The sequence below is a fragment of the Protobothrops mucrosquamatus genome, unplaced genomic scaffold (assembly GCF_001527695.2).
Source record: "Protobothrops mucrosquamatus isolate PMUCROS unplaced genomic scaffold, P.Mucros_1.0 scaffold2497, whole genome shotgun sequence".
NCBI classification, from domain to species: Eukaryota; Metazoa; Chordata; class Lepidosauria; order Squamata; family Viperidae; genus Protobothrops; species Protobothrops mucrosquamatus.
In genome coordinates, this window is record NW_015388563.1 from 24,129 (window position 1) to 44,751 (window position 20,623).

At 39.2% G+C, this 20,623-nt stretch overlaps 1 protein-coding gene across 1 annotated transcript; it reads left to right on the forward strand.

Moving 5' to 3' along the window:
• Window positions 1–1,789: 1,789 nt before the first annotated feature.
• OPRM1 (opioid receptor mu 1) lies at window positions 1,790–19,255 on the forward strand. The gene is made up of 3 exons (XM_015825128.1): window positions 1,790–1,998; window positions 15,620–15,972; window positions 18,729–19,255. Exons 1-3 carry the CDS (start codon window positions 1,790–1,792, stop codon window positions 19,253–19,255), a joined length of 1,089 nt encoding a protein of 362 aa, XP_015680614.1.
• Window positions 19,256–20,623: the final 1,368 nt, after the last annotated feature.

A 20,623-nucleotide genomic window follows, 5' to 3' on the forward strand; every position in this document is an offset into this window, starting at 1 on the left:
GGGGGAGGGGAGAGGGAGGGAGAGAGAAGATAAATGAAAGAGAGAGAGATTAGGAAGGAAAGAGAGAGAGAGAGAGAGAGAGAGAGAGAGAGAGAGAGAGAGAGAGAGAGAGAGAGAGAGAGAGAGAGAGAGAGAGAGATGAGCTTACATTTAGAAAAAAAGATCACATTGAGTCTTGTCAAAATATGGCATTATATCATTTTCATTACTCCCAAATGCCAAACACAAAAGGCAGGATTTAGACTGTGACGGGTACAGCACTGCAACCATATAACTTTTACATAAGAATAATCTGTATATTTGTGCATTGTTAAAGAGGGAGGAGGAATATAATCATTTTATTAGACCAAATTGGAAATCCCAGATATGGTTTTAGTCCAATGAAGCATGGATTGTAAATAACTGGAATATCAACCTGATCCTGGTTAGTAACATAGCTTGTCTATTGCTACTTGAAAGAGAATAACTAGCCTCTCATTATTTTGTTCAGTTTAGTTTCTCCCTTCATGCAGAAGTTATAACAAAGTTCTATGTGAGTGGAGAACTATTGTGGCAGGATAAATCTATAAATTGATTACCTATTAATATGCATCTTGCACCTACAAAATAAGTTCCAAATGGAATTAATTACTAAGTCTTCAATACATTAGTAATTGTATTGAATATACCTATCTTAGTCACGTTGTGCAGATATAGCATATATAAGTCAGTGAGATTCAGCGTCTAGTGATCCCATTTGCACTCAGAAGCTAAGCAGAGATGGGCCCAGATAGCACTTGGATGGGTGACATCCACTCAATAGCACAACTGTAATCTATTCTGGAAGAAGGCAATGGCAAACCATTCTCATTTTATTGCCTAGCATGCTGCAAGTCAGGGAAGGGAAGAACTAGATACTTTTGGTGCTTAATATGCAACAGGCTTCTTTATTAAAATCTGGAGAAGATCTCCATCATTTGGTTTTATTCAAATGAACCGTGGTCATTAGTAGTCAGGGGCAACGTTTTGTCATCTTCTTATGTCAGGAAAACTACATGAAGAGAAAGACCTAAATTCCTTTGTGTTTTGTTTTTTGCAAAATCCAAGACAGCAACATCTTGTGGCTGACTTCGGAGTAAGTAAACAACTGTACAGAAAAGGCTGAAATCTGACAAAGAGAAAGCTAATGAGAGGGTTGTTGCTCACCTGCTGGCCAAGATCTGACGCTGTCGCGGAGTAGATCGGCTGAAAAAGAGTTCCGTCCCACCACCAGAGGCTCCTCCTTTCTCCAGACTTATCCCAGTCAACTTGCGCACGTGTGCGCGGCTATCCAAGCCAGCTGTGTGAGCGCACGTGTGTGCGCGCGAGCACATCTGAAGGGGCTCCAGTGGGTTTGTTTCTGCGAGACTTTCTTTCCACACTTCTTTCTCTCTCTCCTTTCTCCCCTCCCTCGACCTCTTTCTTCCCTCGGCGCTCGATGGGGGGAATGCGGTGGAAGCCGCAGGAGGAGGCAACGTTTCCCCAAGGCTTCAGCTTCAAGGTGCGACGGGTCCTTTGCTTCTCTCTCAGTCGCGTCAGGCAACTGCAAGGATCCCGTCCTCCTTCGGAAACTGGCTAAAGAGAGAGCATTGGATGGGACTCCTGCCTTGGGCGGCTTCCTCGACCAGAAGAGCGGCTTCGCACTTGACTAGGTGGTCAGAACCAGGGACAGCTCCCGGCGCCCATTCTTCCCGCGCCTGCATCTTGCGTTCTGACTCCAGGCGCCGGCTAGCCCGACGGAGATTAAGGGGAGTGAAGGTCGGGCACGATTATGGAAGCGGACAGCTGGAACCAGAGCGAGCTCAACAGCACCCAGCTGTTTTGCGGCGGACCCAACGGAACTCTTGGGGGACGAGGAGGCAGTTTATGTTCTGGGGTCAGCCCTTCCATGATCACAGCCATAGTGATCATGGCCCTCTATTCCGTCGTATGTGTGGTGGGGCTCTTTGGGAACTTCTTGGTCATGTATGTCATCATCAGGTAAGAAGACCTGGGGGGAGGGGGAGGAGCTGCTCGAATGGGGGGGGCAGCCAAAGGGTTGCTGAAACAAGGTAGGCAGGGAGGGAGGCTTGGAAATTTTGTGAGGATGATGATGATAATGATGATGATGATGATGACCAAAGTCAAGGAAACGGTTCTGTAGTTGGTTCTATTGGATATGGACAAGCTAAGTGACAGAGAAAAAGATGTGTGGTTCTTCTCTTGCTAAAACTCCAAAGGCTTTTTTTTGGGGGGGGGGGTAATGCTCTCTCCAGAAAGAAATTATCCAGTGGTTCTTCCCATAATCTTCCCCCACAAAAGCAAGCTAGATGCATTTGGATGAGATCCTACTAAAAAACATATCTATGAGTCTCCATAGTATTGTTACATGTTTTTGGTACAGAGGACACACGATTGCCCCTGATTTCAATCCCAGAGGATTGATATAGTATCTCCATCCTGGCAAATACAAAAATATCTATTTGATTGTCAAATAAGTGCATTAAAGGTTTAAAGACCCAAAGACATTTTGAAATCAGCAGCAGTTCTTTTAGGATAATTCTTAAAAAAATAATTTCTGGTTATGTTGTAGAAAGAACATGTGCATTTGTTAGGAAGTAAGAGACTGAAAACCTTTGCTCAGGGTAACTAGAAAAAAAAGTGTGTGCTTTGGGCTGAAAAAAGTATGCCATTTGGAATGATCATTTGTGAAGCATAAACATTCAAGGCAAGCAAAAAGTTATTTCATGTTAATAAAGTTGTTTATGTGCCTGAGATAATGTAAAAAAAAAGTTAAAATGGGTACCTCAGACTATTTCTGCAATCAAAACCCAAATCAAATATAATGAAATAGAGTAGAGGAGGTATACAAGGAAGTGAAATATGTCCGAGAGGCATTGGAATCCATAGATATGAATTGCAGTGCAGTTTCAACAACCAGTTCCAACAAATCAGATGTTTGGTTTCCTATTTATTTCCTCAACTGAACGTTGTGCCCCAAATCCCTTTCTTATGTATTATTTAGGAAATTCCACTAAATTCATTTTCCCAGCAAAAGTATTCCTCCAGAGAAACGGCAAACCGGTCTTCTTCCACAAAAATAATTACATCCATTGGAAGTTTCTGTAGTGGAATCTGCCTCATATTTAAGGATATTGGCTATCTGTTCTTAATGAAAGGAACCATGTTCTTTTTTTTATGTGTTTAATAGGTGTTTGGTGTTAAATTAGATTTGTTTAAGGAAGGCCAAGTAGAGAAAAACACTCAAATTTACTTCTAGCATTCCACAAATGTTTCAGAGAAATGAGTTACAGTCAATATCTATGAGAACACAGCACCATCTATTGAAATGATGGATAACAACAGGTGGAAACTGTTGCTTCTGGGAACCAAGTTGGTGGGGGAGGGGAAGAGTTCTTTGCCTTAAGAAAAGAAATAGAGGGGAAAGGGGGATGTTTACGGTCCTTTAGCCACCCAACATTTATCCCTACTTCTTTTTTTCCTAGACAAAAATCTTTCTATCTTTCTCATCTTTGTTTAAAGATGGGTATTCAGTCATATTTAAATGCAACACATAACAACAGATTAAATACTGAGAGATGAGAGTCCTTGCCATTCCTTAGAATACTAGAAGCTGGCACTTCCCAGCCTGGTGCTAGCTATTTTATTCCTTATCTTCACTGCCAGCAGGGCCATGTTGGCTGGCAAAAAGCTATGCTTAATGCATATAGATAGCATCATCTGAAGGCATAAGTAGCACATCCACACCATTCTTTTCTATGTCATCAATTTTCTTTTTTTCTCTCTTCACTTGTTGCTGAATATTTTGAAGCTACTGAGCAGACTTTGTTTCCCTCTGACTAAATGTCTCCCCCTGCTTTTGCTCTGCTTGGAACAGGAACAGGAAACAATTGGAGATATTTTTCGATTGCAATTCCTATCGTGCCTCACCATTAAGCAGGCTGGTGGGAGTTCAGGTTCAGTAATTGAATGAGCCCACATTGCTCTTCCTTGCCTTAGATGGCTTGGGATTTCCTCAATAGGTCCACAATGGCTGCAGAACTGTTGACACACTCTCCTTTTGCAGTTTGATTACTAGATTAATGAGCCTTCGGATGATCGTACAGGATTCTCAATGATGCCTTGCAGTAATTAAGCTCGTAGTTGATAGTGCAATAAAAGAAGTGATTTATAGAATTATTGCAGGCCTGTTTCTTTCCCTCCTTACATAAGATAAATGTTTTAAAAATTTGTTCTAGGGTACCTGAGTTATCCCAGCATTAGGCCCTTCTCCAGTGAGTCCTTCCTTCTCATTAGGTGGCCAAAGTATTTGAGTTGCAATAGAAGAAGGGGACGACAGAGAATGAGGTGGCTGGATGGAGTCACTGAAGCAGTAGGCGTGAACTTAAATGGACTCCAGAAGATGGTAGAGAACAGGAAGACCTGGAGGAACATTGTCCATGGGGTTGCGATGGGTCGGACACGACTTCGCAATTAACAACAACAACAACAACCTGAGTTATCCAGGTTCAGTTCTCCACTAAAGAATGGAGTTCCCATCTAGACCTCGTTTCCTTTCACTCTTGCCCACTGATAGAGGATTTTTGAGGATACAGTGGAGTTCTTTGGAGGCAGGGTGGGGAAAAGTGAATAAAAAGATAAATAAATAATTGTGAATTTCCTAACATAGGATCTTTTTTCAGACATAAAGGCATAAAACTGAGGGATTTAATCTTATGTCCACTCCCTTTTCTGACACTGATGCAAAATTCGTCTGTGAGACAATCATGATCATGGCTATGTCTATGGAGATTCTCAGTCATTCGGGTCATAGTTAGCCCAAAGATGCCTTTTTCACGAGGCAAAAACAACTGTCTTGTTTTTCTTTGAAGACATTTCACTTCCCATCCAAGAAGCTTCTCCATTCCCCACCATCCAGTCAGAGCTGAAGAAGCGTCTCGGATGAGACGTGAAACACCTTCAAAGAAAAACAAGAAAGTCCAGTTGCCTCGTGAGAAAAAGCATCTTTGGGATGATCATGGCATCTTGCATGGTTGGCAAGAAGGGAACACCAATTCTCTAAAATAAATAAGTAGATGGTAAACTTCCACTAGTTAATATTTCCAGTTTCATAATCTATATACTTCATAGGACACCATTTTCATTTCTGATTAAATCAGGCACTCACAACAGGGAGCAATTAGAATGTCGGCTAGAGATTTGATAGCTCTCCCAGGGGATGCAATTACAGCCTTTAATGTTCATTGACTGTTGTGAATGTGTGCTTTACAGACCTTTAAACTATCAGTCAGAAGTGGTTTCAAATGTAGGTTGATGTGTTAAAGGAACAGGCAATTTTAGAAGTATTTGGAAAAGAGTAATATTGCGCGCAATTAGTCGTTATAAAGCAAGTAGGTCTGGAATGGAATGGATACCAAAAAAATCATCTGGAAAAATATTTCAGAAATATAAGTTGAATATTGATGTGGCATGCTCAGAAGTACTTTTTAAATAAGTTTTGGTATTTAAATGACATGTGACATTGAAAAGGAGATAGCTTTCTTCAATTAAAAAATCAATGAGAAATCACCACCCTGTACAGCACAGAGATAGGACTGTTTAATGTTTCCCCTTTCTTTGCCATTGCTACCGTTTGCCTGGCCAAGTGAATTTTCCACCAGTGGAAACAGATATTTGGGACTTGCATTGCTTTCTTTTAGAGGAGAAAGCAATTTTGGAATGGGAAAGCAGCCTAAGGGGAACGGATCAAATAATCCTTTCTCCTTCCTTCCTGCTCTAGTCTCCCTTCCTTCCTGTTCATCAAGCTATTGGTCTCCTGTGACTGCTTTTCATAATGTTATCAACCAGTTCCTTAGAGCACTTGCATTTACAGTAAATTTTATCTTTCCCACAGATATATTCTAAGACATAATGTTTCACATATGATACCTCAGCTTTAAGGTTTGCATGATGCTTGAGTGTGGCTTACTTTTACACTATCAATGTAGATATGAGATATAATAAATGATATAAGATATAATAAACAGTATAATAAATACTGTTTTATGAGTGTCAGTAACATTGTGAGTACATGCACGTGTGTGCATATATATGCGTGCATCTAAAATTTTGTATAAATGTTTGATAATCTGTTGAGTTTAATAAAAAAAACTGCTAATTCATTTTCTCATAGGCATAGCATTCAGTTCAGCATGGACAATGCCCACATTAGCATGGGTAGAACCACACTTACAGATTTATTTCTGAGAACTGTGGAATGCTATGTTAAATGATTTAATGGTGATACTTTCACATAGTTAGAAATTGTATTCTGGATCCTAATGAAAGGAATTATTTACTTGGTGTTTCAAATGCTTCAGGGATTCAAATAATTCAGGGATCTTCCAAAAAACTAGCAACTGCATAGTGTGCATATTGGTTTTTTGGAAACATGCTGAATTCACCAAAATTCATTTAGATTAATCTTTAGACTGTTTTGGTGCAATGCTAGTAAAAATGGCCCTTGTGCAACGGTGCATATAAACTGTGTATCCCAGGATAGGTGAACACTTTTGAATAGTAGTATTTCATCATATCAGTACAGTATAATTAAACCATGGAATATGCTAATACAATCTATATTGATCATTAATTAATTCACAGTATTAATTCTGGACTAATTCTTTGGGGATAAGAATAAAGGTACCATTAGTCACAATGTTGCCCCTAGAAACCAAATACTAAGTCTTGGAACACCATTTTTTGAGAATAAGAAGGTAAAGACCAATTGTGCTGGTGCTCTATTTAAGAGCTTCCCAAAGGCAACTAGATGGCATTGACAAAAACAGGATGCCAGACTCCATACACCTTTGATCTAATCTAGGAGAAATAAATGATGGAAAAGTGGGGGGGGGAATCATGTAAATCTATGTTTAACAGATGTCTTCTGACAAACCTAGAGATCTCTTTATTCCCTTCAAAGGAATAAGGAATTCCTACCCCTTTCCACTTCTTATATCTTGATAATCTAGATGTTCAGAAACCAAGAGCTGAAGCATGTTAAATGAGATGGTGGTAGGTTAAGTCACTGAAATGGAAAGGGGTGGGTCTTCCTTTATTTCACTTTGAAGAGAATAAGGAGATCTCTAGATTTGTCAGAAGACATCTGTTAAACTTCGGCAAAGGTTTACATGATTTTGGTTTCCTTTTCCATCATTTATTTTTTACCAAGGTGAGTTAATAGTGCTATTTTTAAAAGTACTGAATCCATGGGCTATATATTGCTTATGTCTGATTTAGATAAAAGTATTTCTCCTGGAAGCATGATCAGCTTCTCTGGTGCTTTTTAAAACCTACCCATAGGGAGGATGTTGCGCATTTATTTCTAATGCTGTGCCGCTGTGTAGCAGCACTCTATCTATCACACTGCTACCTAACACAGAAACACCATTTTACATGCCCTTAATCTCTCAATTTACTTCTATTTCCTCAAGAGACATACCTACAGCTATGCCTAATTTTATTTCTTCTAGAGCTCAGTTATCCTCTGGCCCAAGCACATAAGAGACACATAAGATATAATACAATCTTATGGAAGTTTTCGTTGTGACATTGCAACACACACTTCACCACTTGCCTTCCTCCTGTATGTCTCAAAGGCTTCATGTGAAGGTATCTTTAGAAGATACAAATTATTCCTCAGGAGGCCTTGTCATGGGGGGGGTGGCTTTTGAGACATGCAGGGGGTGGGAAAGAGGTGAAATGTGTGTTGCAATGTCACAATGAAGATTCGGTCCATGCATATTGGTGGGTAATGTTGAAAGGGTGGAGCTTGTATCATGACATACACTTTTCATTATTTTGGCCTCATCGTTTTGGTTGGGAACAAACCCATATACTTTGACAGTTAGATTCCAACACTGCATACTATATCTAAATATATATTTCTTTAGTAATACATATATGAAAAAGGGCAGAAGTTGGTTATTATTTCTGCGAAAGCAGTAGCTCACAGTTTAGATTGGCATTAATTATAATCATATAGGCTAAAACAAATTAAAAATGTAATTCATGGCTCTATGTAAAGGCAGTTTTTAGCAGAACTCAGATTTCAAATAATTCCAACAATGTTTAAATGTTAGGTTTTAAAGTCAGTGTTGCAGCCTACTGAGAATTCTGAACTTGATTTCCTGTTATAAATTGCAACGAATATAGGTTAAAATGTCATTCATTTTCCTCTTGTATTGCATGTGCATGCCTTGGCTCAAAGCTGAAACATACTAACGTGGGAGAGGAATTCAGCTAAGACAGAGGGTGCAAATTATATGGATTGGATCCAGAGTTAGAATAGAATAGAATAGAACTAGAAGGGACCTTGGAGGTCTTCTAGTCCAGCCCCCTGCTCAAGCAGGAAAACCTATACCATTTCATACAAGTGACTGTCTAGTCTCCTCTTAAAAATCTCCAGTGATAGAGCACCCACAATTTCTGAAGGCAAGCTGTTCCGCTCATTAATTGTCCTCACTGTTAGGAAGTTTCTCCTTAATTCCAGGTTGCTTTTCTCTTTGGTCAGTTTCCAGCCATTGTTTCTTGTCCTGCCCTCTGGTGCTTTGGAGAATAATTTGACCCCCTCTTCTTTGTGGCAGCCCCTCAAATACTGGAATACTGCTATCATGTTGCCCCTGTTTCTTCTTTTCTTTAGACTAGCCAAACTGCAGCCGTTCTTCATATGTTTTAGTCTCCAGGCCTTTGATCATTCTAGTTGCTTTTCTCTGAACTTTTTCCAAGGTTTCAACATCTTTTTTGTAGTATGGTGACCAAAGGTAGTTGCAGTATTCCAGGTGTGGTCTTACTCGGGTTTTATAAAGTGATACTAATACTTCATGTGATCTTGATTCTATGCCTCTGTTTATACAATCCAGGATTGTATTAGCTTTTTTGGCTGCTGCTGCACACTGCTGGCTCATAATCAAGTGATCGTCCACTAGGACTCCAAGGTCCCTCTCACAGTTACTGTTTTTGAGCCAAGTCTTGCCTGATCTGTACTTGTGCCTTTGATTTTTCCTGCCTAAATGTAAAACTTTGCTTTTCTCCACATTAAAATTCATTTGTTAAATAGGGCCCATTGTTCAAGTTTGTCAAGATCTTTTTGGATCCTGAGCTTGTCTTCTGGGGTGTTGGCTATTCCTGCCAGTTTAGTGTCATCTGCAAATCTGATGAGTTCCCCCTTCTATTCCCTCATCTAGCTCATTTAGTTTCAATGAATGAAATTCTACACGTGGGGCACATCCATTCAAACAAAGAGGAAGGGAATTTCACAGATTTGTGCTTCCTCATAAATATGTTCTTGGTGACTGAAGTACCCTTTAGAAAAATACTGGTGCAGAACTAGAGAATGGAAGAATTGGGAAAATCATCTTTCTTTGTTAAAACCTCCATTGCAACTCAGTTCTTTATTCACAGAGGTTCTGTGAGTCACGAAAAGATAATATGGATCTATGTGAAGTTTAGTTCCTGCCATTCCATTACAGTGTAAGATTTTACAAGGCAGGAAGATATATTAATGAGTTACGTAGGCCATTTCATCCAATATTATGTTTGCAAGGACATGTATCCAAGTGTCTCTTGAAACCTCACAAGTGAAGCATGATGTTTATTACCCACACTACTGCTTTTATCCCCAAATGATGAAGAGGGTAATTCTGAGTGTAAAGTTTCCAGATAGTAATAGCAGATCATGGACTCATCTTCCATCAATTTATATCATACCTTTTTAAAGGCTTCTAAGGCAGCAGCTATAATCGTATCTTATAGTAACAATTTTGAGGGCTGAATTCATGTATCATGTTAAACTGTTATGCTTTTGGCAGAGCAACTGTCATTTTTAAATGATGTTTTATGATTTAAAGTGCTGTAGGATTCCACAATATTACAATTTATTTAAAAAGACAGAGTTAAACAAAATCTGGCTTAGCACAATCTTGAAACTCAAATTATTACTAACATGCTTCTCTCTCTCTTTCTCTTTGATTTGATGAATCTACTGCCCATTTGGGGAAGAAAAAATCAATCCACTTAAATTAAGAACAACCTACTAATTGTCTCAACACTCAAAGTACTTGGAGACAATAGAATAGAAGAGAAAGAACTGGAGAAAATGACAAAATACAAAGAATTGCAAAAAAGAAATAGAATGCCTGTGACTAAAGAAAGCAAAGCTGGTCCTGATAGTGAAAAGTGCCTTGGGTGCAATCCCAAAACATCTGGAATACTACTTAAACATTGCCAGCATTGGCAAAATCACCATCAGTCAATTGCAAAAGGCAGATTTACTTGGAACAACTTACATCCTTAAACAACTTACATCCTGAACTCTCAAACATTTGCCCTATATCCATTTCTTTGGAAGGACTCAATAAAATAGTTATCTTTGCACAGGGAGGAGAGCAGTAATAGTATAATAGAATTTGAAGGAACCTTGGAGGACTTCTAGTCCAACCCCCTCCTCAAGCAGAACATCCTATACCATTCTGGACAGACACTGTCCAGTCTCTTCTTAAAAACCTCCAATGAAGGAACACCCACGACCTTTGGAGGCAAGCCATTCCACTGATTAATTTTTCTCACTGCCAGGAAATTTCTCCTTTGTTCTAGGTTGCTTCTCTCCTTGATAAGTTCCCAACTGATACTCTTGTCCTTCTCTGAAGTGCTTCAGAGAATAGAAAAACCCCTCCTCTCTGGGGCAGCCCTTCAAATATTGAAAGACTGCTGTCAAGTCATTCCTAGTCCTTTTCTTTGTTAGACTAGATATACCAAGTTCCTGCAACAGTTCACCGTATGTTTTATCCTCCAGTCATTGTTGCTATTATTCTCTGCACTCATTCTAGAGTTTCAACATCTTTTTTGTATCATAGTGACCAAAACTGGCATTGTCCTCTCTCCATGTAGATGTAATTCAATTGAGGAATACACATTAACTTTTGTTAGTCAGCTAGTTATGAATCCATCTGGTGATGATACTAACTAGCACAATTTTTTTTATGTTACCACAAAGTAAGAGGTCTACTTTGTCAAATGCCTTGCTGAAGTCCAAGTATGCAATGTACACAGCATTTCACTGGTCCACTAATTTAGTGATTTTGTCAAAGACTCCAATACATTTGGTCTGACATTATCTGTTTTTGACAAACTCTTGTTGGTTTCTAGGTGTTTGCAGATCCGTTGCTTGATTATCTTTTCCAGAATCTTTCCGGGCTTGCCTCAGTGCATGGATGTACTGCTAGAATTGCAATGATGAAATATTGCCTGCCATTTAGTTCCTGTCATAAATACATAATAAAACCCAAGAAACAAAATTGTAAGAAAGTAGCAAAGAAAACATGTATTTCTTTATATAAAAACTCTGCTCATAGAAAACCCGTTGTCAAATACAACTCTTGGCTTCCTTATCTTTTTCTATTCTAACCTGGCAGCAATAAAGTAATAATATATGCTTTATGAAGTAAAGTAATAATATATCCTTTATGAAGAGGAAGTCATATCTACTTTAACAGACTGCCACAATTCTTTTTAGGGGGAAAAAAGTGTCAGTTTACTAATATAAAACAGGACAAATGGAACATATCTCAAACAATTATATAAAATGCAATATGGAGAAAATGGGGAAGATCATTAAAATGGTATTTATCCATATATTTGTTAGATTTATGTTCTACTTTTTCCTCCAGGAGCCTACATTTCCCCCCCCCCCAAACCATCTAATACAGGCGTCTTCAAACTTGGCCCTTTTATGACTTGTGGACTTCAACTCCCAGAATTCCTCAGCCAGCATGCCTGGCTGAGGAATTCTGGGAGTTGAAGTCCACAAGTCATAAAAGGGCCAAGTTTGAAGATCCCTGATCTAATAGGTAGATTGGGCTGTAAAAGAGTTGATTGGCCCCAAGTCACTAAGAGAACATTTATAGCTTAAGGTGGATTTCTTCCTAGTGCAACATGCTAACCCATAGTCAAGAGTATTATTAGAATAAATAGAGATCAGTCAGTTACATTATATATTCTTAACCCTCAGTTATATATTCTTAACCCTCAGCATTGACATGGTTAGCTGCTTTGGCTAGCAAGTTGTGATAGATGCTATTCCTTTCATATTAAATAGAATAAATTTTACGAAATAGATTTGCTTGCTTCTTTGTCTTGTGCATGTAATTAACTCAGTTTTATGGCTTGAGAAAGAGCTAAAAGGAAGTGTATAATCTTGGGTCAGTTGATGCAGCTAAGGATAAATGCAGGACATCATAGCCTTGCAGAGTCCCAAGTGACCATGAAATGAATATGGCAAGTAATGAAATAATGGCAAGCTTGTTAAATAAGGATTTCCCCAATTGCAGACATAATGTATTTCCCTTCAACCCAGTAATTTCAGGCAGGATTCCAAGAAAAGTAGAAAGCCTGTTCCAATCCAATCTACTTATCAGAGTAATTTATCTACAGGATGAGAAACAAAGAGTGTAGATTACAAGGCAACAGAATTTTGGTTATAGAACAGGAATATTTTTCTAATGGTAAAAGCCATTCAATAGTGGATATGTCTGTGTCAGGGGATGGAGGCTTCCCTTTGTTAGGGGTGTTTAAATAGAGATCTCCAAGGTCCCTTCCATTCTATGATTCTAGCACTGTCCAGAAGAGAATTTGTGAAGTCCTCTCCCACCAATCTCATCTGAAAAGATTGCTATGCATAAAAATGCTTCAGTTTAACTATCTGATGTTTTAAAAAAATATTTCTACAATAGGTGAAAATATGCCTGCAAGTATTATCTAAATCTATCATAAAACAAAAAAGGAGGAGGAGGAGGAGGAGGAGGAGGAGGAGGAGGAGGAGGAGGAGCAGATGATGATAAAAGTCTCCTGTGCAAGCCAACCTACTTTTTTTCTCTAAAGGAGATTAATCTACATCTGAATGTTCTCATTCTGTTGAAAAGCAAACAAAATAAATTAAAACAAGATGTACTTTTCCTACGCTAGTGAAAAAAAAATAACTTTAGACTTTAAAGCAGTTAATTTCTTATTGCTCCAAACTGAAAATGGTTTTTTTTTTTCTTAAGGACTGAAGAACTGAAGGAGGCGGTCAAATTAATTTGCATTGGGTCAAGATGAGACAACACCTGCACAATTTAATTTGAATAAGAATATTAATGAATCAAGGCAAAATATAGGACAATGAAACAAGAAGGATTCAGGGAAGAGGACCAACAGCTAATTTGTCAAGATGCATTTTGTATTCCTGACCCTAATTCCTCTATTATAATGCAGTGAGAACATATCAGTGGATCTTAGAGCTAGGAAGGATGAAATGTTCCAACCATAAATTTGTCATATTCTTAGACTGGAAAACCTCAGGAAAGTGACAAAAATGCTGTTAAAGAAGGCTGCATAGATATTCATAAGATCTTACCTATGTAAATCTAACTCAGGAATGTAGGAAGGGATTCTAAAAGTTTCTTGCTACTAGAACAGGGGTGTCAAACTCAATTTCAATGAGGGCCGCATCAGCATTGCGGTTGCCTGGGGGGGCTGGGTGGGTGTGGCCAGAGTGGGTGCAGCCTACTGGGTGGGCGTGGATGGAGTCATTCACATCAAGGGTGCCTATGGGGGCCTGGGCAGAAGTGGGACAGATCTGAGGGTCTCTGGCAGAAGGGGGTGGGACAGGGGCAAGTGCCAAGGCATGGTCCACCAGGGCAAATGCCAAGATGGCCACCACAAAATTGTACATTGGCTCCCAGCTGGCCTTGGCCAGGGCCAAGGCAGTGGGAGCCGTTCCCTCACTGTTTCCAGGATGGCTTCGCGGGCCACATGAAACCACTTCGCGGGCCACATCCGGCCCCCAAGCCTTGTCTTTGACATGTCTGTACTAGAATATGATGTTATCTCACATTATTTACTCAAAAGTATCGGTCAAGCATAAAAAAAATCCCTTCTTATCCCTATGGGTGATCTATGCCTTTGTCAATCTCAAACTGGCAGTTTGAGGGTTCTGTGCAGTATTCTTAACTGTTCCTCACACTGCAATGTTTTGCACAGACAACTCTAATGTTGGTCCTTGGATCTTTTGGAGCCATTCTCTCAGCTTAAGAGTCACAACCCTGAATACCTTAGGACGACTTTGACCTTTACTTTCCCCAACCTTTCTAGTTCTTCTTGCAGGTCTTGTACTTCTCCAGCTTCTTATACTTCTTCTTCCTGAATTCAAACCACTGTGCCACTAAGAGCTGTGGTGGCACAGTGGTTAGAATGCAGTATTGCAGGCTAATTCTGCTAACTGCCAGCAGTTCAGTCCTGACGGGGCTCAAAGTTGACTCAACTTTCCATCCTTCCGAGGTCGGTAAAATGAGAACCCAGATTGTTGGGGGGCAATAGGCTGACTCTGTAAACCGCTTGGAGAGGGCTGTAAAGCTCTGTAAAACGGTATATAAGTTAAAGTGCTATTGCTATTGCTGTCACTTGGCATCACTACATCTATCACCAGCACTGTTTTCTGGTCCTCATCTACTACATGATGTCTGTCCACCTGTACCTGGAAGTCTCACAGGATCTTAGCCCTGTTATCCTCCATGAGCTTCTATATGTTATTCTATAGAATCTTCCATCTGGACTTGGGAGGTACTAGTCCCTGTGTAGATATTCCTGTAAACAATGTCAGCTATTTGGTTGGATCATTCAGTATATGGTCTTCCAGCTTGCATCTTTCACCCTGCCACTATTTGTTGGACTATCTCTGAGGCCTTTCTGCAGTCTGCACCTCAGGTCCTGTCTGGTGTGATAAAGTCCCGCTTCTGTGGAAGTGGTGCTTAATGCCTAGACTTGTGCTGCTATGCCTCAACCTGAAGCCACATCAGCTGTAAGAAATGGGCAATTCAGTTTCTTGTTCTTTGCAATAATTCAGGTGGCTCTGTTAAACAAATTATTTCACAGGGGGGTTGTACATAAATGTACTTAATTCTTTGTGCAAATGCTGTGTCGAGCTAAGCCAATTTTATAATTTTTTGATACTAGTTTTGCTTGATATGTCCTATTGAAGATCTGAGTTTTAATATAAAGACACAAAAACTTTTTTTGCCTTATGAGATGATTTAATGTTGAAGTACTGTGCATTTAAGATATCCTATGTTAGAAAAGGGAAAAAAATAAAAACATTTCTATTTTTTTTCCTGAAATAGAGAAAGAGTTCACCCATGGAAAGNTTTTGATACTAGTTTTGCTTGATATGTCCTATTGAAGATCTGAGTTTTAATATAAAGACACAAAAACTTTTTTTGCCTTATGAGATGATTTAATGTTGAAGTACTGTGCATTTAAGATATCCTATGTTAGAAAAGGGAAAAAAATAAAAACATTTCTATTTTTTTTCCTGAAATAGAGAAAGAGTTCACCCATGGAAAGATCCTTCATGTCAACTTTCTTTGTTAGTTAAAAACCATGTTGTGATTCGTTATACAAAAATACAGGGATACACTTAATTCAAGGGAAGTTCCACCTTTTGCAGCCGAGTTAATTACTGGCCTATTGTAGCAGCTTCATGTGATCTCTGTTCACAGTTTCATGCCTCAACTTTGTTGACTTTTTTTAGGTACACCAAAATGAAGACTGCTACCAACATTTATATTTTCAACCTTGCCCTGGCCGATGCCTTAGCCACAAGTACGCTGCCATTTCAAAGTGTGAATTATCTTCTGGGAACATGGCCATTTGGCACCACTATTTGTAAGATTGTTATATCCATAGATTATTATAACATGTTCACGAGTATTTTCACCCTCTGCACCATGAGTGTGGATCGCTACATAGCAGTTTGCCACCCGGTCAAGGCTTTGGATTTCCGCACCCCTCGAAATGCCAAAATCGTCAACGTCTGTAACTGGATTATTTCTTCAGCGATTGGCATTCCCGTGATGGTGATGGCAACCACCAAAGAGAGTAATGGTGAGTCAGAATTTCTTTTCCTACCTTCAAATGGACCCTGGATGTTTCTTTATCTGAACCTAGGGAAGATATACGAAAAAATGAATTCCTAAGGTAGTTTTGAAACAAATTAGAATCAGGCACTGTACCAGGTCTGCAATGATACAAACCCTTTATAAGATTTTTTAAAAAATGAATGTGCCTTTTGAAACTGTATGTATGTACGTATGTCTTGGTCTTGCTCTCTCTCCCTCTCTGTGTGTCCATATCTCTCTCTCTGTCTCTCTCTCTCTGTCTCTCTCTCTCTCTGTCTCTCTCTGTCTGTCTGTCTGTCTGTCTGTCCGTCTCTCTCTCTCTCTCTCTCTCTCTCTCTCTCTCTCTCCCTCTCTCTCTCTCCCTCTCTCTTTTCTCTCCCTCCCTCCCTCTCCCTCCCTCTCTCTCTCTCCCTCCCTGCCTCCCCTCTCTCTTTCTTTCTTGGAGTGATTTTATACTTTGCCCTACTAGCAGTAAAGATATTGCCAGAAATCCAAATGATTCTTATTTCCAAAATTACCTGCCTTGCAGGGCTTGACGTTAATCCTGAAAACGTGCTAAACTCTCCAGATCAATACACCAAACGTAATTAAGGCAGAATTACTTTAAGTTGCTTTCTCATGCTTCCCACCTTTCCTGGGCTGACGGGTCTCTTTTTTAATTATTGTGTTTTCTCCCACTTCTTCTCAGTACCTGCTAGGCATTCCTTCAAACTCTCTATCAGCTTAAGGTTCAAAATTTATTTCAGAATGACCCTTTAACTTGACCAAGAAATATAGTTTAAAAGACTCGGATACTCAGAAGGAAGGGAACTCTTAAGAGAACCAGGAGTTTCACGAATATGCAAAAATTCTAACATGTTGCCTAAAATAGGTATTGATTACTAGAAAAAGTCTCAGATTTTGCATTTTTGCTTAAAGAAATGCATTTCCATCTCTGTCTCCTCAGTAAGACAATTGAGATTAATAGAAATACTTCCAACTGCTTAACTACATATCAAAATGTAACCGTGGAAAGGACTATTCAAGCATTAGATGTAAATTCTATTGTGTTTAATGAGGCTTTACTTTGGACTAAGTGTATATAAGACTACAGCCTAAATGTCAGATATTTAAGAAATACTAATAGATAAACCAGGCTATTTGTGCTTCTCTCAATTGATCCATTCATTAATAAATCCATTCTATCTTGCATTAATGTACACAGATTTTTAAAATTAATATAACAAGTGTTTTAGGCATGTGGGCGGGTATCCTTGTAGATAGATATGCATTTATTTATTTTTATATAAATATAGCCATATATAAATAACTGTTCATATATGGACATCTTAAGGCCATTAGGCCATTTTAGAGCAAGAACTACAATGCAAAATTTGAAAAAAGCAACCACATTTCACTCCAGCTATATGGCAGCATTTAGACAACATTGAGTGATTTTTTTTTAAAAAAAAGCTAACCATTATTTGGCCTGGTAGTATTTGAATGGGAGACTGTCAGGTAATAATACAATATGCTGGAAAAAAATTGTAGAAGAAGAGAAAGCACTTCTATATTGCTATGCAGGAAGTCTCCAAGAGTCAAACTTAAAAGACGACATTCTATTTTAACTGTTTTTCTTTTAGCAATATCAATTCAAACTAACTTTGCAAAAATCAGATTTTTCAAGCATCCTTAAAAATGCTTCTAAGTCTACAGTTCTCCCTCAAACGACCCAATCACATCTCCCTCTCCCCCTGGCAGACATCAGCCTGTCTCATTAGATCTGGCAGGGAGGAGATGTTATGGCTAGGCACTTGCAGGTCCCAGGGCCTTCTCTGTCACGGCACCTTCCTTGTGAAACATCCTCCCCCCTGAAGTGAGGCTTGCTTCTTCCTTACTATCATTTAAGAAATCCCTCAAATCTGATTATGTCCTAAGATGCTAGAGAACTCCTCAAGCTGCTTCTTGCAATGACAGAGTCAGTCTGGGTGTATCATTGGGACCTGGAGACATACTTGCTCTCTCCCTGGTTTGTATATTTAATTTTTTTATAACTAATATTCTTATTTTAACAATTACTTTTTAATCCTTTAACGATGATTGTTTTTATTTGTCTTCTGTTTTATTCAATTGTTTTACATTACCCAGAGTCACTTTGTGTGAGATGGGTGGCCACATAAATGTGATGATAGATAGATAGATAGATAGATAGATAGATAGATAGATAGATAGATAGATAGATAGATAGATAGATAGATAGATAGATAGATAGACAGACAGACAGACAGACAGACAGACAGACAGACAGACAGACAGACAGACAGACAGACAGACAGACAGACAGACAGACAGACAGGTAGGTAGGTAGGTAGAGATAGATAGATAGATAGATAGATAGATAGATAGATAGATAGATAGATAGATAGATAGATAGATAGATAGATAGATAGATAGATAGATAGATAGATAGATAGATAGATAGACAGACAGACAGATAGATAGATAGAGATGTGCTTTTAGATTATACAAACAACTCATTGTTCATGTTATGTTTTCTCCAAATGGTGACGGTGAAAGTCTGAACACTTTTCTAATGGGAATAGGTTTTTCACAAAACAAACATTGCCGGTAGGCTTAATTTTAAGTTATGTAAAAGCAATTGTTTCTTTAGAAAGAATTATCTCTTGTGCTTGTGAGGGGGGGGGGAGGGACAGTAACAGTGAAAAAAGTTTAAATGTGTTTGTTTTCTTTTAATTTCCATAGGATCTATTGATTGCACACTTAAGTTCTCGCATCCAGCATGGTATTGGGAGAACCTACTGAAAATCTGTGTTTTCATCTTTGCCTTCATCATGCCCATCTTAATCATAACGGTCTGCTACGGACTGATGATTTTACGTCTGAAGAGCGTCCGGATGCTCTCCGGCTCCAAGGAAAAGGACCGAAATCTTCGGAGGATCACCAGGATGGTCCTTGTGGTTGTGGCTGTTTTCATTGTCTGCTGGACGCCAATCCATATTTATGTTATCATTAAAGCCTTGGTCCATATTCCAGAAACTACTTTCCAAACCATCTCCTGGCATTTCTGCATTGCACTAGGATACACCAATAGCTGTCTCAATCCCATCCTTTACGCCTTTCTAGATGAAAACTTCAAAAGATGTTTCCGAGAATTCTGTATCCCAACAACGTCAAGCATTGAGCAGCAAAACTCCACCCGCGTCCGTCAGCACACCCGTGAGCACGCCTCCACTGCCCATACAATGGACAGGACTAACCAGCAGGTATGACTAGAAGTGGAGATGTCAACCGTGGAGACAAGAATTCCTCCTGGAGATGACATGAATTCTGAAGTCACGGTCTTGACTGAATTATAGCTTCTGGAAGTTTTATAAAATCCTTCTGATTTATTTTCCCCGGCTGAGGTGATACACAAAGATGGAAAGACTTATCCAAACGTACGAGGGAAGTTGTGCCAGTTCTATTATGACTAGGAGCTAGAGAACTCCTCAAGTTGCTTCTTGCATGGCCTGAGTCAGTCTGGGTATCATTGTGTTATATATTCAACATGCTTGAAAACAGAAGAGATGCTTTCGCTTGTTACTTCAGCGTTCCAGAACTCTGTATATTTAGAAACTTCTGATATCAAATCAGAGCATTGGGCTGTGTGACCTAAAACACCTGAACTAGCAGCTGCCTCAGAGCCAGTTCTCCAATATCTAATAGAGACTTCCTGCAAATACATACAGGCAATCCTCGCCTTACTGCCACCATTGCTAAGCAAGGCAGTTGTTAAGTGAGTCATATCTGATTTTACAAAAAAAAAATTGCTTTGGTCGTTAAGCAATTTATTGCCATTGTTAAGCGAATGCCATGGTTGTTAAGCTAATGGGCTTCCCCCATTGACTTTGCTTGTCAGGAGACATCTGGGAAGGTCACAAAGGGGGTGATCACATGACCCCAGGATGCTGCAGCTATGATAAATACATGTTGGTTGCCAAGTCCCTGAATTTTGCTCACTTGACCCTGGGGATGCTACGACAGACATAAGTGTAAGGACTGGATGAAAGTCACTTTTTTCAGTGCCATGGTAACTCTGAACGGTCACTAAAAGAATGGTTGTAAATTGAGGGCTGTCTTGTATAGACAAGTTAACATCATCACAATTCATATACCAAGCATAGACTGGTTTGTTAGATTATTATTATTTTTTGCCACAATGTTTTGTGACTGTTACCTACTGTACAGGATTGCTAGAATATATTTTACCTATCCAGTTAATTATCTTTAACATATATATGTATATGTTAAAGGAATGTTCATTATGAGAAATTCACCTTGAGGAAATATTACTGGAGGTTTGTTGCATCCGATCAATCAAAAGATCTGCCTTGCAAATCAAGTGGGTCACTCTGTGAATAAAAGTGGGCTTGCTTCAAAGGAATGCTTCAGTGAAGTCAGGTCCTCTTCAGGGATACATGTCTATGGAGATTCTCAGACATCCAGGTCATGGTTGTCCCAAAGGTGCTCCTTCAAAAGGCAACTGGATCTTCCTTGTTTTTCCTTGGAGACATTTCGCTTCTCATCCAACAAGCTTCTTCAATTCAGAACTTGGATGAGGAGCAAAATATCTTCAAGGAAAAACAAAGACGATCCAG